Below are 19566 nucleotides of genomic sequence, written 5' to 3' on the forward strand. Positions count from 1 at the left end.
CAAGAAAGAAATTAAAATTCTATTTGTAGGAAAAGAAGGAACATTGCAGTTTTTATTTTAGCATGCTTACATTAGTGAACTGTATAATTTGTACCCATACAGATGTTAATTTAACACAGCTGGGGGTTTTCTTTCTCTCTCTTCATTTTTTTTTTTTCCAGATTGTTCAGATGGAAAAAAAAATTACAAACCAAAAACAGATCTTCGCAAAGATACAGGAAGCCAATGACCCCCGGAAACTGCAGAAGCAGATCCACGCTCTGGAAACCCGTTTGAATCTTGTACGTAAGGTGTTCTCTGCAGCTTTGCAAACAGCTCTGCCTTCTCTTGCTCAGAGTAGAGAATGATGTCTGTGGAGCCATTAGCAGAACCTACCCATCCTGTTGGTTGAGTCAGGAGAAGGTGAACTAATGGCGTTCATACAAGCCAGGCAGCCTTTTAGACTCATCACCCACTCTGTGCCACCCACTCTGTTCCACCCACTCGGCCCATTGTTACCCAAGGTGCCTTTCTCCTTCTTGCTCTCCGCACTTTATGCACCATGCTGTTGCCCCCACGTCCTCTATTCTAATCCCCCACCTCTCCCGGGATGACTATTTTTAGTGCCTTGACTTAAAAACTTGCTCATTTTAAAAAAGCAGCTCAAATATTACCCTTCAGCAAGAGAATTAGTAAGACTTTCTTCCCCCATTGCAATCTGCTCATGCCTCTATTAGACCTAGTGCTTTTTGGTTGTTGTTGATATTGTCTCTAGGAAATATTCAGCATAGACATGCATAACTTAGTAAAGAGAAAAGTGATGTTTCCTGATCACTTCAATTTATAGTGACTTTGTGCATTAAGCAGGGGTCTCTGAATTATGAACTGGCTTACACACACACACACAAACACACACACACACACACACACACACACACACACATAAAAAATGAATTGCCCATAGAGCAGAAAAATTTAGGGGCAAAGTGGGGCCTTCAGGCATAGCTGGATCCAGGTGCTCCAAACGTGTCTTCAGGATACTTTTTCTGTCCATCTCTCCTTTGGATGGAGATGACTTAATTCTTGGGCAGCCCCCAATGTGAACAAACACCAGCAGAAAAGGACCATCTCTTTCCTAAGAGTTCAATCACAAGTTCCAGGGAGGGTTCCCATTGAGCTATCTTGGATCAAGTGTTCATCCCTCAGCCAATCACTGTGCTCAGAAGAATACATGGACCTGAGTCACATGACTACCTTTGGATCACTCCCCCTCCCCCAAGTCAAGAGAGGACAGCTCTATCCAAGAATGGGGACTGAGAGCTGAGAAGAAGTGGTAAAAAAGCAAAAAGAAGGGAAGAAAGAATGCTGAGCACATACAAACACGTTCCAGTCTGACTAGTGAAATAATAGTTCCCACAACATAATCCAGGAGAGAGGACAAGTGAATTGATTTGGAGGGAAGCCGGTCAGTGCCTCACTATACAAAGCACTTACCTTCCCCCAAACTCTGACCACTAGGCTTTAGCCAGGGATGGCTGAAGTTAATTGGATCTGATTTCTGTCTCCCAGTTACCTGGAAGTGGACTGAACACAAGGCAGTGTCTTTTTAATATCCATGCCCAGTGATTTGCACCCATGCCTCAGAGGGCCTAGGATGTGTGTTAAAAAGTAGATTCCTGGTTTTGAGTCAGTAATTCTCTAGATTCACTGGTTTTGAATCAGAACCTGTAAGGCTTAGACCCAGGTTTCTGTACTATTAAACAACCTCAGTGAAACTGAAGGTCCCCTTGGTTAAGAATCATTAATGCCCAGTACAGTGTGAAGCTTAGAGTAGGTACTTAGCAAACATCTATTGATGGAATGAACAAATGAATGAATGAACAAATGCATGCATGATTTTCTTTTTTGCATTCATGATTTAATGATGACTTGTCTACAGAGCTGTGCTTTTTTGTAATAGATCTATTTAGAGTTTCTGTTTCTTCCTGAGTCAATTAAGTAGTTTGTTTCTTTCTAGAAATTTGTCCATTTCATCTCAGTTATCCTAATTTGTTGTTTTACAGTTGTTCTTAGTACATTGCCTTATAATTCTTTTTATTTCTGTAAGGTCTATAGTAATGTCCCTTCTTCCATTTCTGAGAGGAGTGCTGCTATTTTACTTCTCAAACGGATCCACTTTACCCCCTTCCCTGACCAGGTCTGGCTGTGCCTTTTGGTAAATTAGGTAGCCATCTCTAAAGGTTATTTCAGGGTCCCAGAATACCACAGGACTTAAAGCCTCCTCCACTTACTCAGTGGGGTCTGAGAGCCCTCCCATTTTTATCCCACAATCGGAGGATAGGTAGCATATCAACAGTCCTAGAGTAAAATTCACACTAAAGTGTGAAGGACTACTGACCAATATCTTCTTAATGATAAGTAGAAGACAGAGAAAGAACAAGAATGATTCTGTTCCTGGATTCCCTTCCATTGTGTGGTGGCCACAGAAACATCCTACAGAGAAACACAGGGCCAGAACTAGGGCTAGGCAGGTAAAGAGCCCAGGATGCAAAATTTGAGGCACTCCTTCTTAGGCTCATGGAAATGCAGGGCTGACACTGGGAGAGCGAGTACCTTCTCAAATTTTGCATTCTGGTGGCGTACCTCGCCTTCCCCCTTCTTGCAGAAACCCAAAGTTTCTCAGAACATGCGTTGGAAAACTCTGCTCGAAGCTACTTTATATCCATTAGGAATATTTTCTGCCTTTGTTTCTTTTCCGTGTCTACGTGAGCACTTTGCATAAAAAACTTTTTTTAAGATAAATTTAATAAGATGTACAGAAAAGTGGAGGGAATGAAATAATGAACACCCACATGCCTATCACTTAGATTTAATAATCGGTAACATTTTACTATATTTGTTTCACTGTTCTTTCCCCTGAAGTATTTTAAGGTAAATTATAGACATCGTGCTATTGCACCCCTAAATACTTCTGTTTGCATCTCTAAAGATCAAGCATTTTCTTTCATAGCCATGAAACCATATCACACCTTACAAAATTAATGCTATTTCCTTAATATTGCCCACCTTAAAATTTCTCTGGCTGGCCCCAAAATGTCTTTTAAAGTTGGAGCCAGTCAAGTTTCACGTGATCATTAGATCTCTTAAATTTATCTGGTTGACAGCAGTGGTTCCCAAGCAGAGATTATTTTGCCCCTAAAGGGACATTGTATCCAAAGAGACATTTTTGCTTGTCACAGCTGGGTTGGGGGCTGTGCTGCTGGCATTCAGTGGGTAGAACATAGAGATTGCTTCTTTAACACTCCAAGCACAGGATAACTCCCCACCATAAAGAACCATCCGGCCCCCAACAGCTTTTCCCAGCCATCAACCAGTTGAAGAGTCTGGGTCCTCTGTGATATAGAAAGTTCTGGATTCGGCTGATTGTTTCCTTGTGGTGTCATTTACCTTTTCCCCTCTCCCCTGCCATTGCTAAAAACTGGAAGTTAAGTATACATGTCATCAAGAAACTTAAAATCTAGGGAGTTGGGGAAGGGGGAGCAAGAAACTTGCCTAAGACCACTTAGCCATGGCGCCTGGGTGGCTCAGTGTAGGTTAAGCCTCTGCCTTCCGCTCAGGTCATGATCTCAAGGTCTTGGGATTAAGCCCCGCATCGGGCGCTCTGCTCAGTGGGGAACCTGCTTCCCCCCTCTCTCTCTACCTGCCTCTCTGCCTGCTTGTGATCTCTGTCTGTCAAATAAATAAATAAAATCTTAAAAAAAAAAAAAAAGACCACTTAGCCATTTGGGGGCCAACTTCAGCCTCTCACCTAGCACTCCAGCCTCTGTGCTCTGGACCTCCGGCGGGAGGTGGCGGGGAGACCTTCCCACCCTTTGGCTGCCTCCTGGAAGCCTGTCTCGTGCCCCAGGAGGGAGCTCAGTTTTGAAGCACAGCCCTGCCCACAGGTCACCGTGCACTTTGACAAGATGCTGACCACCAATGCCAAGCTCCGGAAGGAGATCGAGGATCTGCGGTATGAGAAGGCTGCTTACGACAATGTGTACCAGCACCTCCAGCGACGCTTGCTGATGCAGAAGAAAACCATGAATATGGCTATTGAGCAGTCTTCCCAGGCCTATGAGCAGAGGTGGGCTGGGGGGAGACCGTAGGGGCAGAGATGCCTCTTAGCCCCCTGCTAAGCACCTCTGCCCGTGGGCTTGTGTCTTGAGAGATCTTACCTCTTCATCATAACTCTGAGCGCTGACTGTGTGCCAGGCACAGTGCTTGATGCTCTGGGGATCATTCAACCCTCACAGCTGCCTGGGTGGTTATAGCCATCTTTTACTATAGACCAGGATATGAAGGCTTTGAGCTGCCAAAATACTGAACCCGAGAGCTAGGTAAACAGTGGAGGGTTGAGATTCAAACCTTTCTTCTGGGCCCTCTCCTCCAGATGCCCCTGCTTTGAGTCCTGGGTTATCTCCTGGCTTCATACTTGTAGGGGTAAGAGGAATATTAGTTGGGCTGTGAAGAGCATAGGTTTTGGAGTTGGAGAGATCAGGATTTGAATTCTGGTTCTGTCGCTACTATATTATTGTAGGACGCTTTGGGGGTTAGTGAGGATTAAATAGTATATGTATATAAGGGTTGGCTGGGCTACAGTAATTGACAAGTGCTGATAATGATGAGGTGGTGATGGTTGTGGTTGTAGTGGTGGTGGTGGTGGTTGTGATGATCATGGTGGTCGTGGTGGAGGTTATGGTTGTGGTAGCGATGGTTGTGGTGGTGGTGGTGGTGGTGGTGGTGGTGGTGATGATGGTTGTCGTGGTGGTGATGGTGATGTTGGTGGCGATGATGGTGGCGATGATGGTGGCGGTGATTGTTGTTGCGGTGGTGATAATGGTGATGGTGGTGGTAGTGATGGTCGTGGTGGTGGTGATGATGGTGACAGTGGCGGTGATGGTGGTGGTGGTGGTGATAATGATCATGGTGGCGGTGGTGGTCATAGTGGTGGTGATGATGATGATGATAGATCATTTCCTGGTTATGGTCTAGAGCTGGCAGCTCCAGTGACTCAGGTAAGGAGCCTCCATCCCCAGAGCCTCCATGAGTAAAAGAAGTGATGGTCATCGGCAGCAATTCCCTCCACTCTGGTAGGGAGAAGGGAGGGGAAAGGGAGCCTCTGGACACCCAGACTGGGCCCCACCTCTCACAGGCTGGAAGCCATGGCTCGGATGGCCGCCATGAAGGACCGCCAGCAGAAGGACATTTCTCAGTACAATCTGGAGATCCGAGAGCTGGAGCGCATCTATGCCCATGAGACCAAGCTCAAGTCTTTCTTGCTTATCAAGCTGAATGACCGTCTGGAGTTTGAGGAGCAAGCCAAAAAGGAAGAAGGTACACTCTCCGGGCGTTCTTTGTCGCTCACTCTCAACTGAGGGGGCCCTTCTGAGTAGGGTTGTCAAATTTAGCAAATAACATTATGTCTAGTTAAAGTTAAATTTTAGATAAACAGTGAATACATTTTTAAGATTAAGTAAAAAGTTATTTGTTGCATATCTACAATTAAGTCATAATTATACTTGATCAAAATGTACGGTTTGTCTGAAATTCAAATTTAACTGGGTGTCCTGTATTTTATCCACCAACCCTAACCCACAGGCTGTGTCCTTACTCTGAGGCTCCCCTTCCATTGTCTGGGGGAGCAGACTTGGGTGTTGGGTCCCCAGCTTTGGTGATTGGCTAGGAAGATTCACAAGAGTCAGGATGCAGTGACATGCATGGCTATGCGGTAGGGACCCAAAGCGCACGCAAGCAAAGAGGAAAGCCACATGGGGCAAAGTCTGGAGGAAATCAGGCACAAGCTTCCAGAATCTTCTCCCAGGGCAGTCACATAGGACATGCTTAATTGCTCCGGCATCCCCCTGTGACATTTATGAAGAGGTATCTACTAGGGGAGCTCATTAGAGCCTCCATCCCTAAGATCTCACTAGGGGCTGGCCATGTAGGGGTCCTCTCCCTTGTGTGCCCCAGTTCAGCCTCCGGAAGGAAAGCACGTGTTCAGCATAAACCATACACACCGTCTGCACGGTGTAACCACAGTGAGGCACTCCTAGCATTGAGGGAATGTCTGATAACAATCCACGGGACCATTTACCATTTAAGTGCCCAGATACGGCCAGGGGCCAGCCTTGCAAGAAGAGCCCTTTCTGAGGCCAGCAGTCTCACGGCTGTTGTTTTTACTCTCTCCTGAACAGACTGAAAAGTCAGCTCTTCAGAGAGCCCCCCACCACACCCCGTGGAAGCTGTATTTGTGTTTCGTTCTTTTCACATCTCCTGCCTCCTCCTGCCTTTTCATTTGGGACTGTGGCGTTGCAAAAAGTGTGTTTCTGAGAAACCCCACCTCTCACTCTCTAAATAACAACAGGTAAAGGAGTCGCAGGGCCAGTTGTGCCTAGGAAGATCTAGAAAGATCTTTGTGATGGCCCTTTGGAGGCTAAATCAGAGACAAGACTGAGTTCAGGAAAGGTGGGGCTGTGACAGGCATTAGGCGGGAGAGAGCAGAGCTTGGAATACTTTCTTGGCTTTAGTTCCTTAAATTTGCCAAGGTCTGAGCCTGCCAACAGGATTTCCTTGATCTTCACGCTGCTCAGATGTCACCTCCTTTGAGAGGCCTTGCCGCGCCACACAGCTCCCCCGTCACAGCCCCTGATACTGCTCTTCTGTGACCGGAGCCACAGTATGGTGATGTGTTTCTTCTGTTTACATGGGTATCTCCTTTTCTTTCCTCGTTTTGTCTGATTCCTCCACTGCATGCTCCATGGGACAGGGATTTTGTGTCTGCAGAGCCCAGCACAATGTCTGCACATAGTAGATGCTCAGTTAAACATCTGTGGCATGACTAAGGAGTAAAGCGCTTGCCCCCTCTCCTGGAGAAGTCTAGTCTCCTCCCCAGGGCACAGTGACAATATTACAGAGCACGTCTCCCTGCCCAGCACTGCTCTGAGAGACTTCCCTTCAGATTCACGGTTGCCGGCTTCTCCTTTCTAGCTCTCAAGAGAAAGAAGCACAGGAAGAAGACCAAGGGTGAGAGTTTCGAGAGCTATGAGGTGGCCCACCTCCGGCTGCTCAAGCTGACCGAGGATGGGAACCTAAATCAGCTTGTCGAGGACTTTCTGGCCAAGGAGGAGAAGAACTTCGCCAGGTTCACATACGTCACAGAGCTCAACAATGACATGGAGATGATGCACAAGAAGACCCAGAGAATCCAGGTCAGGTGGCTTTTCTTTCCTAGGCCTGGGACCTGCACATCCTCACCACAGCCTTTCTCAAAGCAGCTTCCTTGAAACACTCCTCGAGATGCCCTATAAAGAGGGCCTTGAGGTCTAGTCGGTTTGGGAAACACTATATTCCTCCAGGGATCCTCCCTACATTTTAACCTTTCTGAAATTGGTTTTTGTCTTCCAGTTGACGCACACACACAATGTGGTCCTGCCCCCACACCCCCAATAGTGACACTTATAATCCGTGGCATGTTCTATAATCCAGGGTTCCCTAAACTAGAGCCATGGCTGGATACAGCCTGTGGTCGGTTTTTGTACAGGCCATGAGCTAAGAACGGCTTTTACGTTTTTACAGTTAAAAGGAGAAATAAAAAGAGGATATACACAGGAGAGATCATATGTGGCCTGAAATGCCTAAAATATCTACTATCTGGCCCTTTGCCTTAAGAGTGTGCTGAACCCTATTAATCAACAGCTTCACAGAATTGAGGAGAGATGGTCAATCCATCTTGAAGAGAACTGATGTACTTGAGCATAGTAAAGGCTCTGACAAGTCCTGTAGTAAAGAAACCTATTTACCTTTGTTGAGACCATAGTTTCCCAAACTTTACTGGCTCCTTGGGCTGCTTACTCTCCAGAACACACATAAACAGCCTTTGGAACTGTCTGTATAGCATAGAATCTAAACTCCTTAGTGTGACACTTGGGCCCTTCAAAATTGGGCTTCAAACTGCCTTGGCAGGTTCACCTCCTCTCACGACCCCAAAGGTACCCTCCATGGCTGCCAGTCTCCGCTGTCCTGTGCACTTCCCTCTTCTGAGGCTTTCTTCATGCCATTTCCTCCCCGACTCCTGCTTTTCTTCTGACCAAATACTGCTCATTAGTCCTGACCCGCACAAATGTCACCACCACTGGGAATTCATAACTCCTCCCATTGGGGGTCCCTGTGCTGTTTGTATGGTGAAGGGAGCCTTTTGCAGTGTCAGTGTCTCCTGAATATGGTGCAGGTGCACTGGTCATGTACAGATAGCTAGTAGCCCGAATACAGGTGAAGACATTTTAATTTACTAGTGGTGAATTAATTTTTATGAAGAGTAGGACAAACATAGCTTGCAACCTTGTGATTTAATGGGTATTATTATTTAGGATGAGAAGTAGTAATAACAGTAAAAAAAATAATGATGAGCATAATAAAATGAACACAATTTGACTGATTGAAAGAAAACTATTAATAGACAATAATAGATTGGGATAGGTAATAATCGTACAGGTGGCATGCGAACATGATGAGATGGAAGGTGGTGGTACCAGTGTGGTCATGGGAAACAGAGGGCATGCCCCAAATGGGTACATGGAGGCAGGATTTTTTAAAGAGGGACTATTTCAAAGGTTTAAGGAAATCACAATGGAAAGTGCAGGACCGGCGAGAAAGGGCTCTAGAATAGGTGAGAGGAAAGAGCTGTTTCTGGAATCAGGAATGAGGTGTGTGGAGGAGGGTGTCTCTGTGTCTATCCTAGAGGGACTGTGGCCAAGCTAGTGATCTGCAAAGGCTGGAGGACAGTGGGGAGGGGGCAAGTACCCCCAACCTCTTTCCACCTACTAATCTCCAGCTGGCGCCTCCCAGGGGCTGGGTGCAACCCAAGGCAGGGGACAAGGGAGTCCAGAGCCATAGCCTTTGGGTCTGCAGCAGAGGGTGAGGAAGCAAGGCAGATGGATTTGGGGGAAAAAGGAGAGGGGGCAGGGCTGGGGGAGATGAGCTTGAAGAGCCCCATGTCTCCCTTCTGGAAGGCGATCTTCTAGGGGACAAACATCCCCTAGTTGTGTCTTCTAGGCACAAACGTGTGTTCCCTCTGCTTTCCCAATGCCCAGGATAGCCCTGCACACAGGGGGAGGCACCAGGAAGTAGCTCCAAAACAGTAACTGACCTTGACCTTGCCACTCACCATGAGGATAGTACCCTTTTCTCCTTCAGCCACTCAGACTCTGTCAGGACCAGTGTGTCTGATGACAGGTGGCTACTCCTGCCCTGTCCCGGCCTCAGTCTCCACATCTATAGAATGATCTCTTTGGACTAGAGCAGTACTTTCCAAACTTTTATAATAAATAAATAAATAAATAAAGCTTCAGAACATTTTCATTTAAACCCAGGCTGTGAGGAAACATGGTATAGAAAACAGGTAAAATGGAGCAGTTTGGGATGAAGGGGTTGGGGTGCGGGAGGGGTGGCTGGAGGGGTTGCCTGGACCCTTACCTCCCTGTTTTCTTGTGGCACCTCTGCTCAAACTAGGGCTCAGATAGGAAAAATATATAAACCCCAAACAACTAGGATTCTACCAACCGACTTCACCCCTTCTGGAGAGAGCACCAGGGTCAGAGGTGGTTGAACTGGTTGAACCCCACTCTCATTCTTCTTTTGCTTGGTCTCCCCTACCCCCCAAATTTAAAAATTATTAGTTGCCAACATTTAAAAATCCGGGTATTCCACATGAAAACCTGGATTTCTGGTTTCTCTTGGAAAATCGGATCTGACAGCTCCAGCTCCGCGGCCCCCCCACCCCACCCCGGGAGCTGAAGGCAGCTGGCACTCATCCACCCACACCAGCTGGATCCCATCTGCTCTGGAGCCTCAGGCCCGCTGCCCTGAGGGCCTTTGAACCTTCTGCCTCCGGGGTAGACGCTTCGCCACTGCCCTCAGGTGGCCACGCGCAGTATTGCATGGAAAGTCTTCGGGCACAGAGATTTCAAGGATGAAAGGATGGATGATGGGTCCATTTGGGACCTGGGAAGTGGACAGGACACTGAATCTCATTTTCTGGGAGACAGCGTCTTACTAGTCCCAGTGGGATGACAAGGACAGACCATAGGAGAGGGATGTGAGAACGCTAGTCAGAAACTGACTCGATCAAGAAATGGTTACTAAACAAAATTGACCTTGATCTTTCCCATTCACCCTGATAGTACCCCCTCTCTAAGCTACACAGCCTGTGTCTGGCCTTAACACGTGTGTGTCTGATGAAGGACAGACAAGTCCGTGATCTCCCTGGGCTTCAGGATCCTCATTTATAGAATGATGTTTGGACCAGAACAGTAGCTTCTGAGCTTTTCTTTGAAGTTCTAGAACGGTGGCTTTTGGGACTTAATGGACTACCTGCTGAACAATTCCTGAAAATGCTTGTTTTTAATGAAAATGCTTTGTTTTAAAAACCTTAGATGGGTATGTTCATTATAGAAAATTTGGAAAATACCTAAGGATTGTATTTTTTAAATCATCCATTATCCCATTCCCTAGAGATAATCATTGTTAACATTTTGATCTATTTCCTTCTTACTTCTTTTTTTTGGGGGGGGGGTGATGCTTTTAAAACTTAACATAGTGATTATATATAGTATAAAGAGAATTACATATTCTTTTAAAAAAGATTTTATTGATTTATTTGAGTGAGAGAGAGAGAGAGCACAAACCAGGGGGTAGAGACAGAGGGAGAGGGAGAAGCAGGCTTCCCACTGAGCAAGGAGCCCAATGTGGGGCTCAATCTCAAGACCCCTGGGTTATGACCTGAGCCAAAGGCAGGTCTGACCGAACCACCCAGGTGCTCTGAGATTTATATATTCTGATTGCAAAAAATATTCTTTTGGTTTTGTTTATCTAGCAAGTATTTACTGAGCAACTACTATGTGCCAGGCACTATTCTAGACACTTAGTATGGCACAGTGAACAAAATGACAGAAAGGTCTGCCCTCCAGCAGTTTCTGTTCTGACAGAGAGAAACAAACAATAAGTGGCAAGCCTAATAAATACATAAATTATAGAGTGCATTAGAAATTGGAAATGAGGGGCGCCTGGGTGGCTCAGTGGGTTGAGCCGCTGCCTTCGGCTCAGGTCGTGATCTCAGGGTCCTGGAATGGAGTCCCGCATCGGGCTCTCTGCTCGGCAGGGAGCCTGCTTCCTCCTCTCTCTCTCTCTGTCTACTTGTGATCTCCCTCTGTCAAATAAATAAATAAAATCTTTTAATAAAAAAAAAAGAAATTGGAAATGATGTGGAAAAAGAGATAAAGTGTAACAGGTAAAGAGGGGTTCTGGAGCTAAGTGAGGGCATGGGAAGTTGAGAAGCTAAGATTTGAGCAGACTTGTAGGTGAGGGAATAGCTATGCAGATCCCTGGGGAATGAATGTTCCAGGGAGAAGAAACAGCAAGTGCAAAGACCCTGAGGCAGAAAAGTGCCTGTTTATAGTACTGGATCATTCTAGACCGTTCATGCTGTTTTGAAATTTTTTCCCCTGAAATTCATCATAGATATATCCCAACATCTTCTATGTTCTTTTTTTAAATTTCAAGATTTTATTTATTTATTTGACAGAGAGAGAGATCACAAGCAGGCAGAGAGAGAGAAGGGGAAGCAGGCTCCCCACCAAGCAGAGAGCCCAATGCGGGACTCGATCCCAGGACCCTGAGATCATGACCTGAGCCAAAGGCAGCAGCTTAACCCACTGAGCCACCCAGGCGCCCTTCTAGGTTCTTTTTAGTGGCTTCTGGAGACCCTGAATGCTCTGTAGTAGAATCATAAGCTATTTCTTAAAAATGCAGATTCCCCAAGTTCTATCCCATACCTACAAACCCAGATTCCCTAAGAATTGTCTAGGAATCTGCATTTTGAACCATATTTTTATTTAAGACCCATTCCCCTCATGACATGAATGTACCATCATTGATTTAACTGATCCACTATCCGTACACATTAAGTCTCTAACTGGGGGCCATAATAAGTAATAACATGACAGACAGCCCTGAGCAGCCACTTAGCCCACATGTCCTACTATTTCCATGGGAGTCCTAGAGATGAAATTAACTCAAAAGGTAGCCTTTTGCATTTGGACACACTGTTCTAGCCCTAGGGGTTCTCGAATCTGGTCCCTGGATCAACAGTAGCAGCAGCTCCTGAAAACTTTTGAGAAACACACATTCGTGGACCCCACTCAGACCTACTGGCCTAGAACCTCTGGGAGAGGGGCCCAGCAGTCTGTGTTTTCACAAACCTCCAGATGGTTCTGATTTATGCTAGACTCTTGATTTTGGCTCAGGTCATGATCTCAGAGGCCCGGAATTGAGCCCCGCATCGCGTTGGACTCCACGCTCAGTGTGGAGTCTGCTTGCGATTCTCTCTCTCTTTCTAAAATAAAAATAAATCTTAAAAAAGAAACATGAGAAAGAACCTCCATGGGCATAAGAGGGGCTCAGGGGTTTGGGGGCTCCTGGAAACACAATTTAAATCCCCCTCATCGCCTCAAGGCACAGGCTTAGCTGCAGGTGTGGTGGGGAGGGGGGCACCCACTCCTCCTTATGGTTTGGTTCTCTTGTGAGCAGGATGAGATCATCTTCTTGAGATCCCAGCAGAAATCATCCCATGATGACAACCGCTCCATCCTGAGAGAGTTGGAGGTAAGACAAGGGTGGGGAGGGAGGAACGTGGGAGTCTCTGTTGTCTGTCTGTCTGTCAGGCGGTCTGTTCGGTGGTTCTCGGGAGGAGTACCTTATCTCCCCATGAGACTATCGGCCTGGCTCATGTCTGGACATGTCCTGAGCCTTTGTCTCGAGCCACCTCTGCTATAGATATTGCTGCAGAATTTTGTCCCTAAAGCCTCTTTGTCCATTTTAAAGACTCCCTGACTTCAGGGAGCCTAGCCCAGGCACTTGTGTCTCTAATTTCATCCCAGACTGGCAAATCCCAGACAGAGCTCTGACTCAGTAATTTTTTTTCTCTCCCCTTTGTCTTGGCTGTGGCCTACTTTCAATCAATAACAATTATTAGGAACATTTTTTGAGCAATTACTTCATACCAGACACTGGGCTAAGTGCATTGCTTGTACTATCTCATTTAATCTTCACAACAGTCCCATGAGGTAGTTGCTAGGATCTCTACATTGTACAGATGAAGAAAGAGGTTCAGAGAGGTAAAGTCACTTGACCAACGTTATGGAGCTGGGATGCTGTATAAGAGCTTAACATTGTATTTAGTTGCTAATCACAAGAAACCAAAGTAACAACGGCCTAAGCAAGGTAGCATTATTTACTTTGTTAAGAAATAAGTTTGGAGATAGGTCCTTTAGGGAGGGTCATGATGTCATCAGTGACCCAGGCTGCTCCTGTTTGCCATCTTTAGTATGTGGCTTACATTCCCAAGGATGCCTCATGGTTGTAATATAGCTGCCAAAGATCCAGCCATCACATATATGTTCCAGGCAGGAAGAAAGTCAGGAAGGCAAAAACAACTTTGCTGAAGGTTAGGCAGCTTAAATGTTTCTTTCTGTGAAGACTCAGCCAATGCCTTCTGCATTTACATCTCACTGACCGTCTCTATTGCAGAGGAGGATTGGAAGTAGAGCTTGAGCTGGGCATATTGCCACCCCCAATACGATCAGGAGTTTGTTACTAAGGTGTAAGGGGAGAATGGATAGCAAACGTCTGACAAAGATATGAACCCAGAGTGTGTGGCCGCATAGCCCTGCTCTAATGCAGCAGTTCCTGGCTCAGGAACTGAGGTCCAGGGTCATTGTCATTTCTCTTTCCTTCTCTGTGACCTATTTTGTTCTTTGTTGATAAGCCCCTGATTACAGGGATGGCAGTGCCATTCTCTGGTTGGCCACCGGGGAGCAGCAAAGCATAAGGCACCTATATTGCAAGCGGCCTCTCCCAGGAACCTAGATAAGAGGATTTAAACTTCCAAGCAGAAAAAATTTTTTTTCAAAACTAACAAACAAAAAACCTTCCAGTCAGGGCCCAAGTCCAAGGAGACCCTCCTCAAGCTGAGCACGTGCTTGGGGGTCCCATGTCCTTGGCTCAGGGCCACCCAGCGTCCAGATGCTTCCTTGGGCCCTGGGAACAAATGCTTGGGTATGACTCTCCAAAAGTCACTTCCTAGCTGCGTGACTTTGAGAAAGTGACTTCACCTCTCTGAGCCTCTGTTTTCTCACTTGTAAAATGGAGATAATGACCATCCTCGCTGCAGTGGGCCACAAAGGTAACATCAAGTCACGAGTGCACACACTAGGCACGCTGTAGGGTAGAGAATCCTAAACGTGGCTTTCATTGTGGTAGTCCTGTGAGCGAAAACTCCAAGTCACCATCGCCTTGGTTCAAAATGACTTCTCAAGAGATAAAACCTGAAGGTCACTTTAGGTATTTTTAGTCACTTGACTAAAGGTCAGATACTTAGGCCACTCAGTAGAAGGAAGCTAAACACAAGGTCGCTTTTCTTCTCCAACCTCAATTTTCCTCATCTGGACACTGAAGCAGTCGTAAGGAGGTGTTGAGGTAACGTGTGTGACCGTGACCGTGACTGTGAGGTGCCGTCACCATCACATCAGGCTGTTAACCATGGGATTCCTTAACCCACCTTTAAGAAGGAGAGGGCAGCTCTTGCTGTCCCCGAGGACCCGCAGCCCTGGGAACTGGGGACAGGAAGCTGCCTGGTGTGGTGGTGGTGGAGTGACAGTTCAGAGCTTGGCCTCCCTCTCCTGGCCGTGTGGGTTGGAAACTTCGTTTCGGCACCTGGAAAATGCAGTGTGTGGCTAGGGCTGCCCCTTAGGACTGTTATTTGGGGTGAGGCATACGGAGTCACGGGGAATGGTTCCTCACACGGCCTAGTTCACCTCAGCAAGCCAGGAACTCAGAGGGAGAGACAGGAAGGCACCAGAAGCTCTCACCCCAGAGCAGGGATTGTCAGCCCGGGGCTGCCAATCAGGTTCACTTCGGAGGGTTTAAAATTCCTAAGGCCCAGGCTGTGCCCCAGACCAAACCGTCGGAATCTCTGGGGCGGGGGGTTGGGGTGGTGTTGGTCAGGGCAGCAGGTGTTTTGAAGCTCCCAGGTGATACCAGTGAGAAGCCAAGATTGTGAGCCAATGGACTTGCAGGGTTTCTCAAACTTCATCGTGCGTGAGAGTCACCTGGACGTTCTTTAAAACACACGTTGCCAGGCCCATCCCCAGACCCTCTGGGTCAGGGTCTGGGCTGGAGCCCAAGAATTTGCATTTCTAACTAGTTCCCTGGTAAAGCGAATGCTCCTGGTCCTGGGACCCCACTTTGAGAACCACTGGGTTAGAGTGATAATGTTTTAAACTGCAAGTGGTAAAATCAGTTTTTTAAACCAAATCATCCAAAAGTAATGAAACAGAACAGAAAATATTAAAACACGCCATAGAGCATTGATTAGTGAAACTTTTACTTCATTTGATTAGATAATACATATAAACATACACCCATACGCACGTGTACGGACATATGTATGTATGTTGCATGCATTGGGCTGTGATGTAAAATGTTATTCCTTCCTGGGGGTCACAATTAAAAAAAGTGAATCATCAGTTTCTAGAAGATACTGTAATCCTGGGGCACCTGTGTGGCTAATCCGTTGAGCATCCGACTCTTGGTCTCAGCTCAGGTCTTAATCTCAGGGTTGTGAATTCAAGCCCCACTTTGGCCTCCATGCTGGGTGTGTAGCCTATTTAAAAAAAAAAATGAAAAGACGTAGTAATCCAGTACACATGTTGACACATGTACATGTAAGTGAAACAAAATGTGCATTTAACAGTATTTCTCCTCTTTACCTAAAATGCATACTAGTATTTTCTCTTCCTTTCTCTTCTGTTCTATTTACTTTCTTTCTTTAAATGCTAATTGAGCATTTATTAATTAAAATGCTTAGTAGATTGATTTTGTACCTCCTGAGTGGTTTGAAATCCTGTAGTTCAGAGACCCCATTTCCAGAGGACCCCAAACTCCCATCTGCACTGAAAGTCCTCATGGGGCCACTGAGTCCAGGGCAGCAGTCTGGCTAATGTGGGCTGGGAATTGGGGGTCTGTCACCAGGAGAAACTGAAGAAGACCACGGAGGAGGCAGACGTGTATGAAAACAGCTACAACGAAATCAGCAAGACCTTGGAGTATCTCAAGACCTCGGTGGAGAATCTGTTTAAAAAGATTAATTGTGATGCCACTACCATCCTGGGGCACTTAGGGGAGACAGGGAAAATCACCGACAACAACCTTCCACAGTACTTTGGTGAGTCAAGCTGGGGCCCACTGGACCGTTAGGATCCATTTCCAGAGCTTTCTATGAGCAGGCATGAGGGCTTATTCTTGGGTGGCGGCGAGCCTGGTGCGAAGCACATGGGCCATAATGCCAGCCCGCCTGGGTTCAAATCCTGGTTCTACTCTTACTAGCTCTGTTGCCACTGGCAACTTTTTGAATCTGCGTTTTAATTTTTTCATCTAAAAAAAAAAATTAATGAGGAGTAAGCCCAATACACACCTCAATGTTTGTTGGGAAGATTAAATAAAATTTAATTGTAGAAAAACTATATGATCATGTCAGTAGAGACAGAAGAAGCGTTTGACAAATTCAACATCCGTTCATGGTCAAGATTTTCGACAAACTGAAACTAGAAGGAAACTGTCTTAACCTTGAAGGGCGTCTACAAAACACCAATAGTTGGGGGCACCTGGAGGGCTCAGGTAGTTAAGTGTCTGCCTTCAGCTCAGGTCATGATCCCAGGGTCCTGGGATCAAGCCCCACATGGGGCTCCCTGCTCAGCGGGGTGTCAGCTATCTCCTCTCCCTCTGCCCTTCCTACCCATTTGTGCTCTCTCTTTCTCTTAAGAAAACACAACGACAACAAAAAAGCCTACAGCTCACCTCACCCTTAAGGGTGATAATTTGAGTGTTTTCCCTCTAAGATCAGGAACAAGGCGAGAATGTCTGCTCTCGCTGCTCCTACTCAGTATCACAGTGGCGGTCCTAAGCCATGCAATAAGGCAAGAAAAAGAAATGGAAAGCATACAGGTTGGAAAGGAAGAAATAAAGTGCTCAGAGCAGTGCCTGGGATGTAGCAGATACCTATGAACTAGAACACACATTTCTAGCCATAGGCCTGAGCTCAGAGTGGAGGAGGAGGGAGGCACCTCCCACAGATCGTGACAATTTGAAATGAATGGCTTACCCTGCTCTTCGAATAAAACCTACGGTTCTTAATACAGTCTGTGTTTGGGAGTTTCCCATCATGCCCCCTCCCACATGAACCTCCTGCCAGGTTCAGTGATTTGCTAGGAGCCTTATAAACTTAGCATATAGTGGTACTCATGGCTATGATTTGTTAGAGCAAAAGGATAAAAAGCAACATCAGCAAAAGGCAAGAGGGGCCCGGGGTGAAGTCTGGAGGAAGCCAGGGGCCAGCTTCCAAGGATCCTCTCCCAGCGGGGTCACACAGGATGTGCTAATCCCCCCAGCACTGTGTTGTGACAATGTGGGTGAAATGTTGTCCACCAGGGAGGCTCACTAGAGAAGCTCACAGTGTGGGGAAAACAACAACAACAACAGGTGTTTAGCAGAAACATGTTTTGTATACACAGTTTAGGCACATGGAGCTGCTATTATCAGTTAATGATGATAGGAACCTTCCTGAAACCCAAGCTCCCTGATGCTAGCCTGGAGCCAACCAGGGAAGCAGGCCCTTCAAAGGCCAGCAGTCAGGACTGCTGTGTTAACTCTTTCCTGCCCACTGCCTATCCGGGTCTGCACAGCCTGGCCCTTGCTTCCATTTCTCACCTCCCTCTCATCCTACTTCCGTCCCTGCTTACCACCTCATGGCACACTCTCCTGCGTATTCCTGCAACCCTCCGCTCAACGCATTCCCACCCCAGGGCCTTTGCACAAGCTGTTCCTGGTATCCTTGTCTTAGAATTCTCAGATCTCAGTTTAAATGTCCTTTCTGCAGAGATGCCTGGGTGGCTCAGTTGGTTAAGCTGCTGCCTTCAGCTCAGGTCATGATCCCCGATTCCTGGGATCAAGTCCCACATCGGGCTCCTTGCTCAGTGGGGAGCTTGTTTCTCCCTCTCCCACTCCCTCTGCTTGTGTTCCTCTCTCGCTGTGACTCTCTCTGTCAAATAAATAAATAAAATCTTTTTAAAAAACCACATTGTATCCAAATCCAGTGGTTACACAATCTAGATAATGATCATCAGGATAACAAGGTTCCTTGGTAAATTTGTCTTTCTCTCCGTCTTCTTCACACACACTGAAGCTTATGGGCTTCATCAGGTCAGGACCTGCATCTTCCCAGTTACTGTTCTTGTCCTTTTGGTTCTCCTCATGCCTGGGGAACTTCCAGCACTGCGCCTGGCACGGCAGGTGTCTGATAATCATTTGTTGAATAGGTGAATGAGCGCACCACTCTGGTGACTGAAACACAGAGGAGGGGCAGGTCCCCGGAGTAGGCTGCTCAGAGAAACGTTCCTGCAGGGACCAGAGCCCTGATCCAAGTCTTAAAATGCCAGCAGGCATTATTGGGGGAGGGGTATAGGGAAAGGCCTTCTGGGCAGAAGGAACAGCCTGCATGAGCAAAGGTGGGGAAGCCTGAGACAGAGTGTGTACAGGAGAAAAATCAGTTATAGGGGCGCCTGGGTGGCTCAGTGGGTTAAGTCTCTGCCTTCGGCTCAGGTCATGATCTCAGAGTCCTAGGATTGAGCCCCACGTTGGGCTCTCTGCTGGGCGGGGAGCCTGCTTCCCCCTCTCTCTCTGCCTGCCTCTCTGCCTACTTGTGATCTCTGTCAAATAAATAAATAAAATCTTTTTTAAAAGAGAGAAAAATCAGGCATTTAAGGGGCTGCCCGGGGCTCCTAGTTTTCGGCGTAACCCAGTGTTTCTCAACCTCCCTCACTATTGCCTCTTTAGGAATCTTTTTAGACATGCTTTCCCCAGTTGTGGTCCTCAGGCAGTTTTAACACTCTTGGTACACTATATAGTCGTTTATGTTCTGTATGTGTATCTGTTTTGTGTTATAAAGTCAGGTGGGGTTTTTTGTTTTGTTTTGTTTGTCTCGAAACAAGTTTTCCTCTTGGGATGAGATCCACCCCCCCCACCCCGCCCCCAGAATGCAAGGCGTAGCCGGTGAGAGACGCCTCGTCCTGTCCCTTCCCTTCCTCTCCAGCAGGGGGCGTCACCCCCAATCCCACCACCCCACCACCCCACCACCCCACCCCACCCCCACCCCCACCCCCACCCCCGACCCAGGTCTCTGGGCTGCCATCTTGGTTCTGATCAGTTTTTTTCCCCAGCCATCATCGAAAAGAAGACCAATGACCTGCTGCTGCTGGAGTCCTACAAGCGGATCCTGGAAATGGAAGGGGCAGAAACCGAGACCCAGCCGCCCTTCGTCAACCCCTTCTGGGGCGGCTCGGCCCTCCTTAAGCCTGCAGAACCCATCAAGGTCATCCCCCCAGTGTTCGGGGCTGACCCCTTGGGCGAAAGGTTGGATGAAGGTGAGTCCTTGTCCTC

General features: G+C 47.0%; 1 protein-coding gene across 1 annotated transcript in view; it reads left to right on the plus strand.

Annotated features, from left to right (window-relative positions):
* The window catches only part of CCDC63 (coiled-coil domain containing 63), a 32605-nt gene that overhangs the window by 10716 nt on the left and 2323 nt on the right, over nt 1-19566 (plus strand). The window contains exons 5-11 of the mRNA XM_004753240.3: nt 162-281; nt 3924-4105; nt 5174-5355; nt 7009-7229; nt 12604-12678; nt 16105-16297; nt 19347-19550. Coding sequence (XP_004753297.1) covers nt 162-281; nt 3924-4105; nt 5174-5355; nt 7009-7229; nt 12604-12678; nt 16105-16297; nt 19347-19550 — 1177 coding nt within the window. The remainder of the gene's footprint in view (nt 1-161; nt 282-3923; nt 4106-5173; nt 5356-7008; nt 7230-12603; nt 12679-16104; nt 16298-19346; nt 19551-19566) is intronic.

The sequence above is a fragment of the Mustela putorius genome, unplaced genomic scaffold, assembly GCF_011764305.1.
Source record: "Mustela putorius furo isolate JIRA1106 unplaced genomic scaffold, ASM1176430v1.1 tig00537248_pilon_pilon_pilon, whole genome shotgun sequence".
Classification (NCBI taxonomy): domain Eukaryota; kingdom Metazoa; phylum Chordata; class Mammalia; order Carnivora; family Mustelidae; genus Mustela; species Mustela putorius.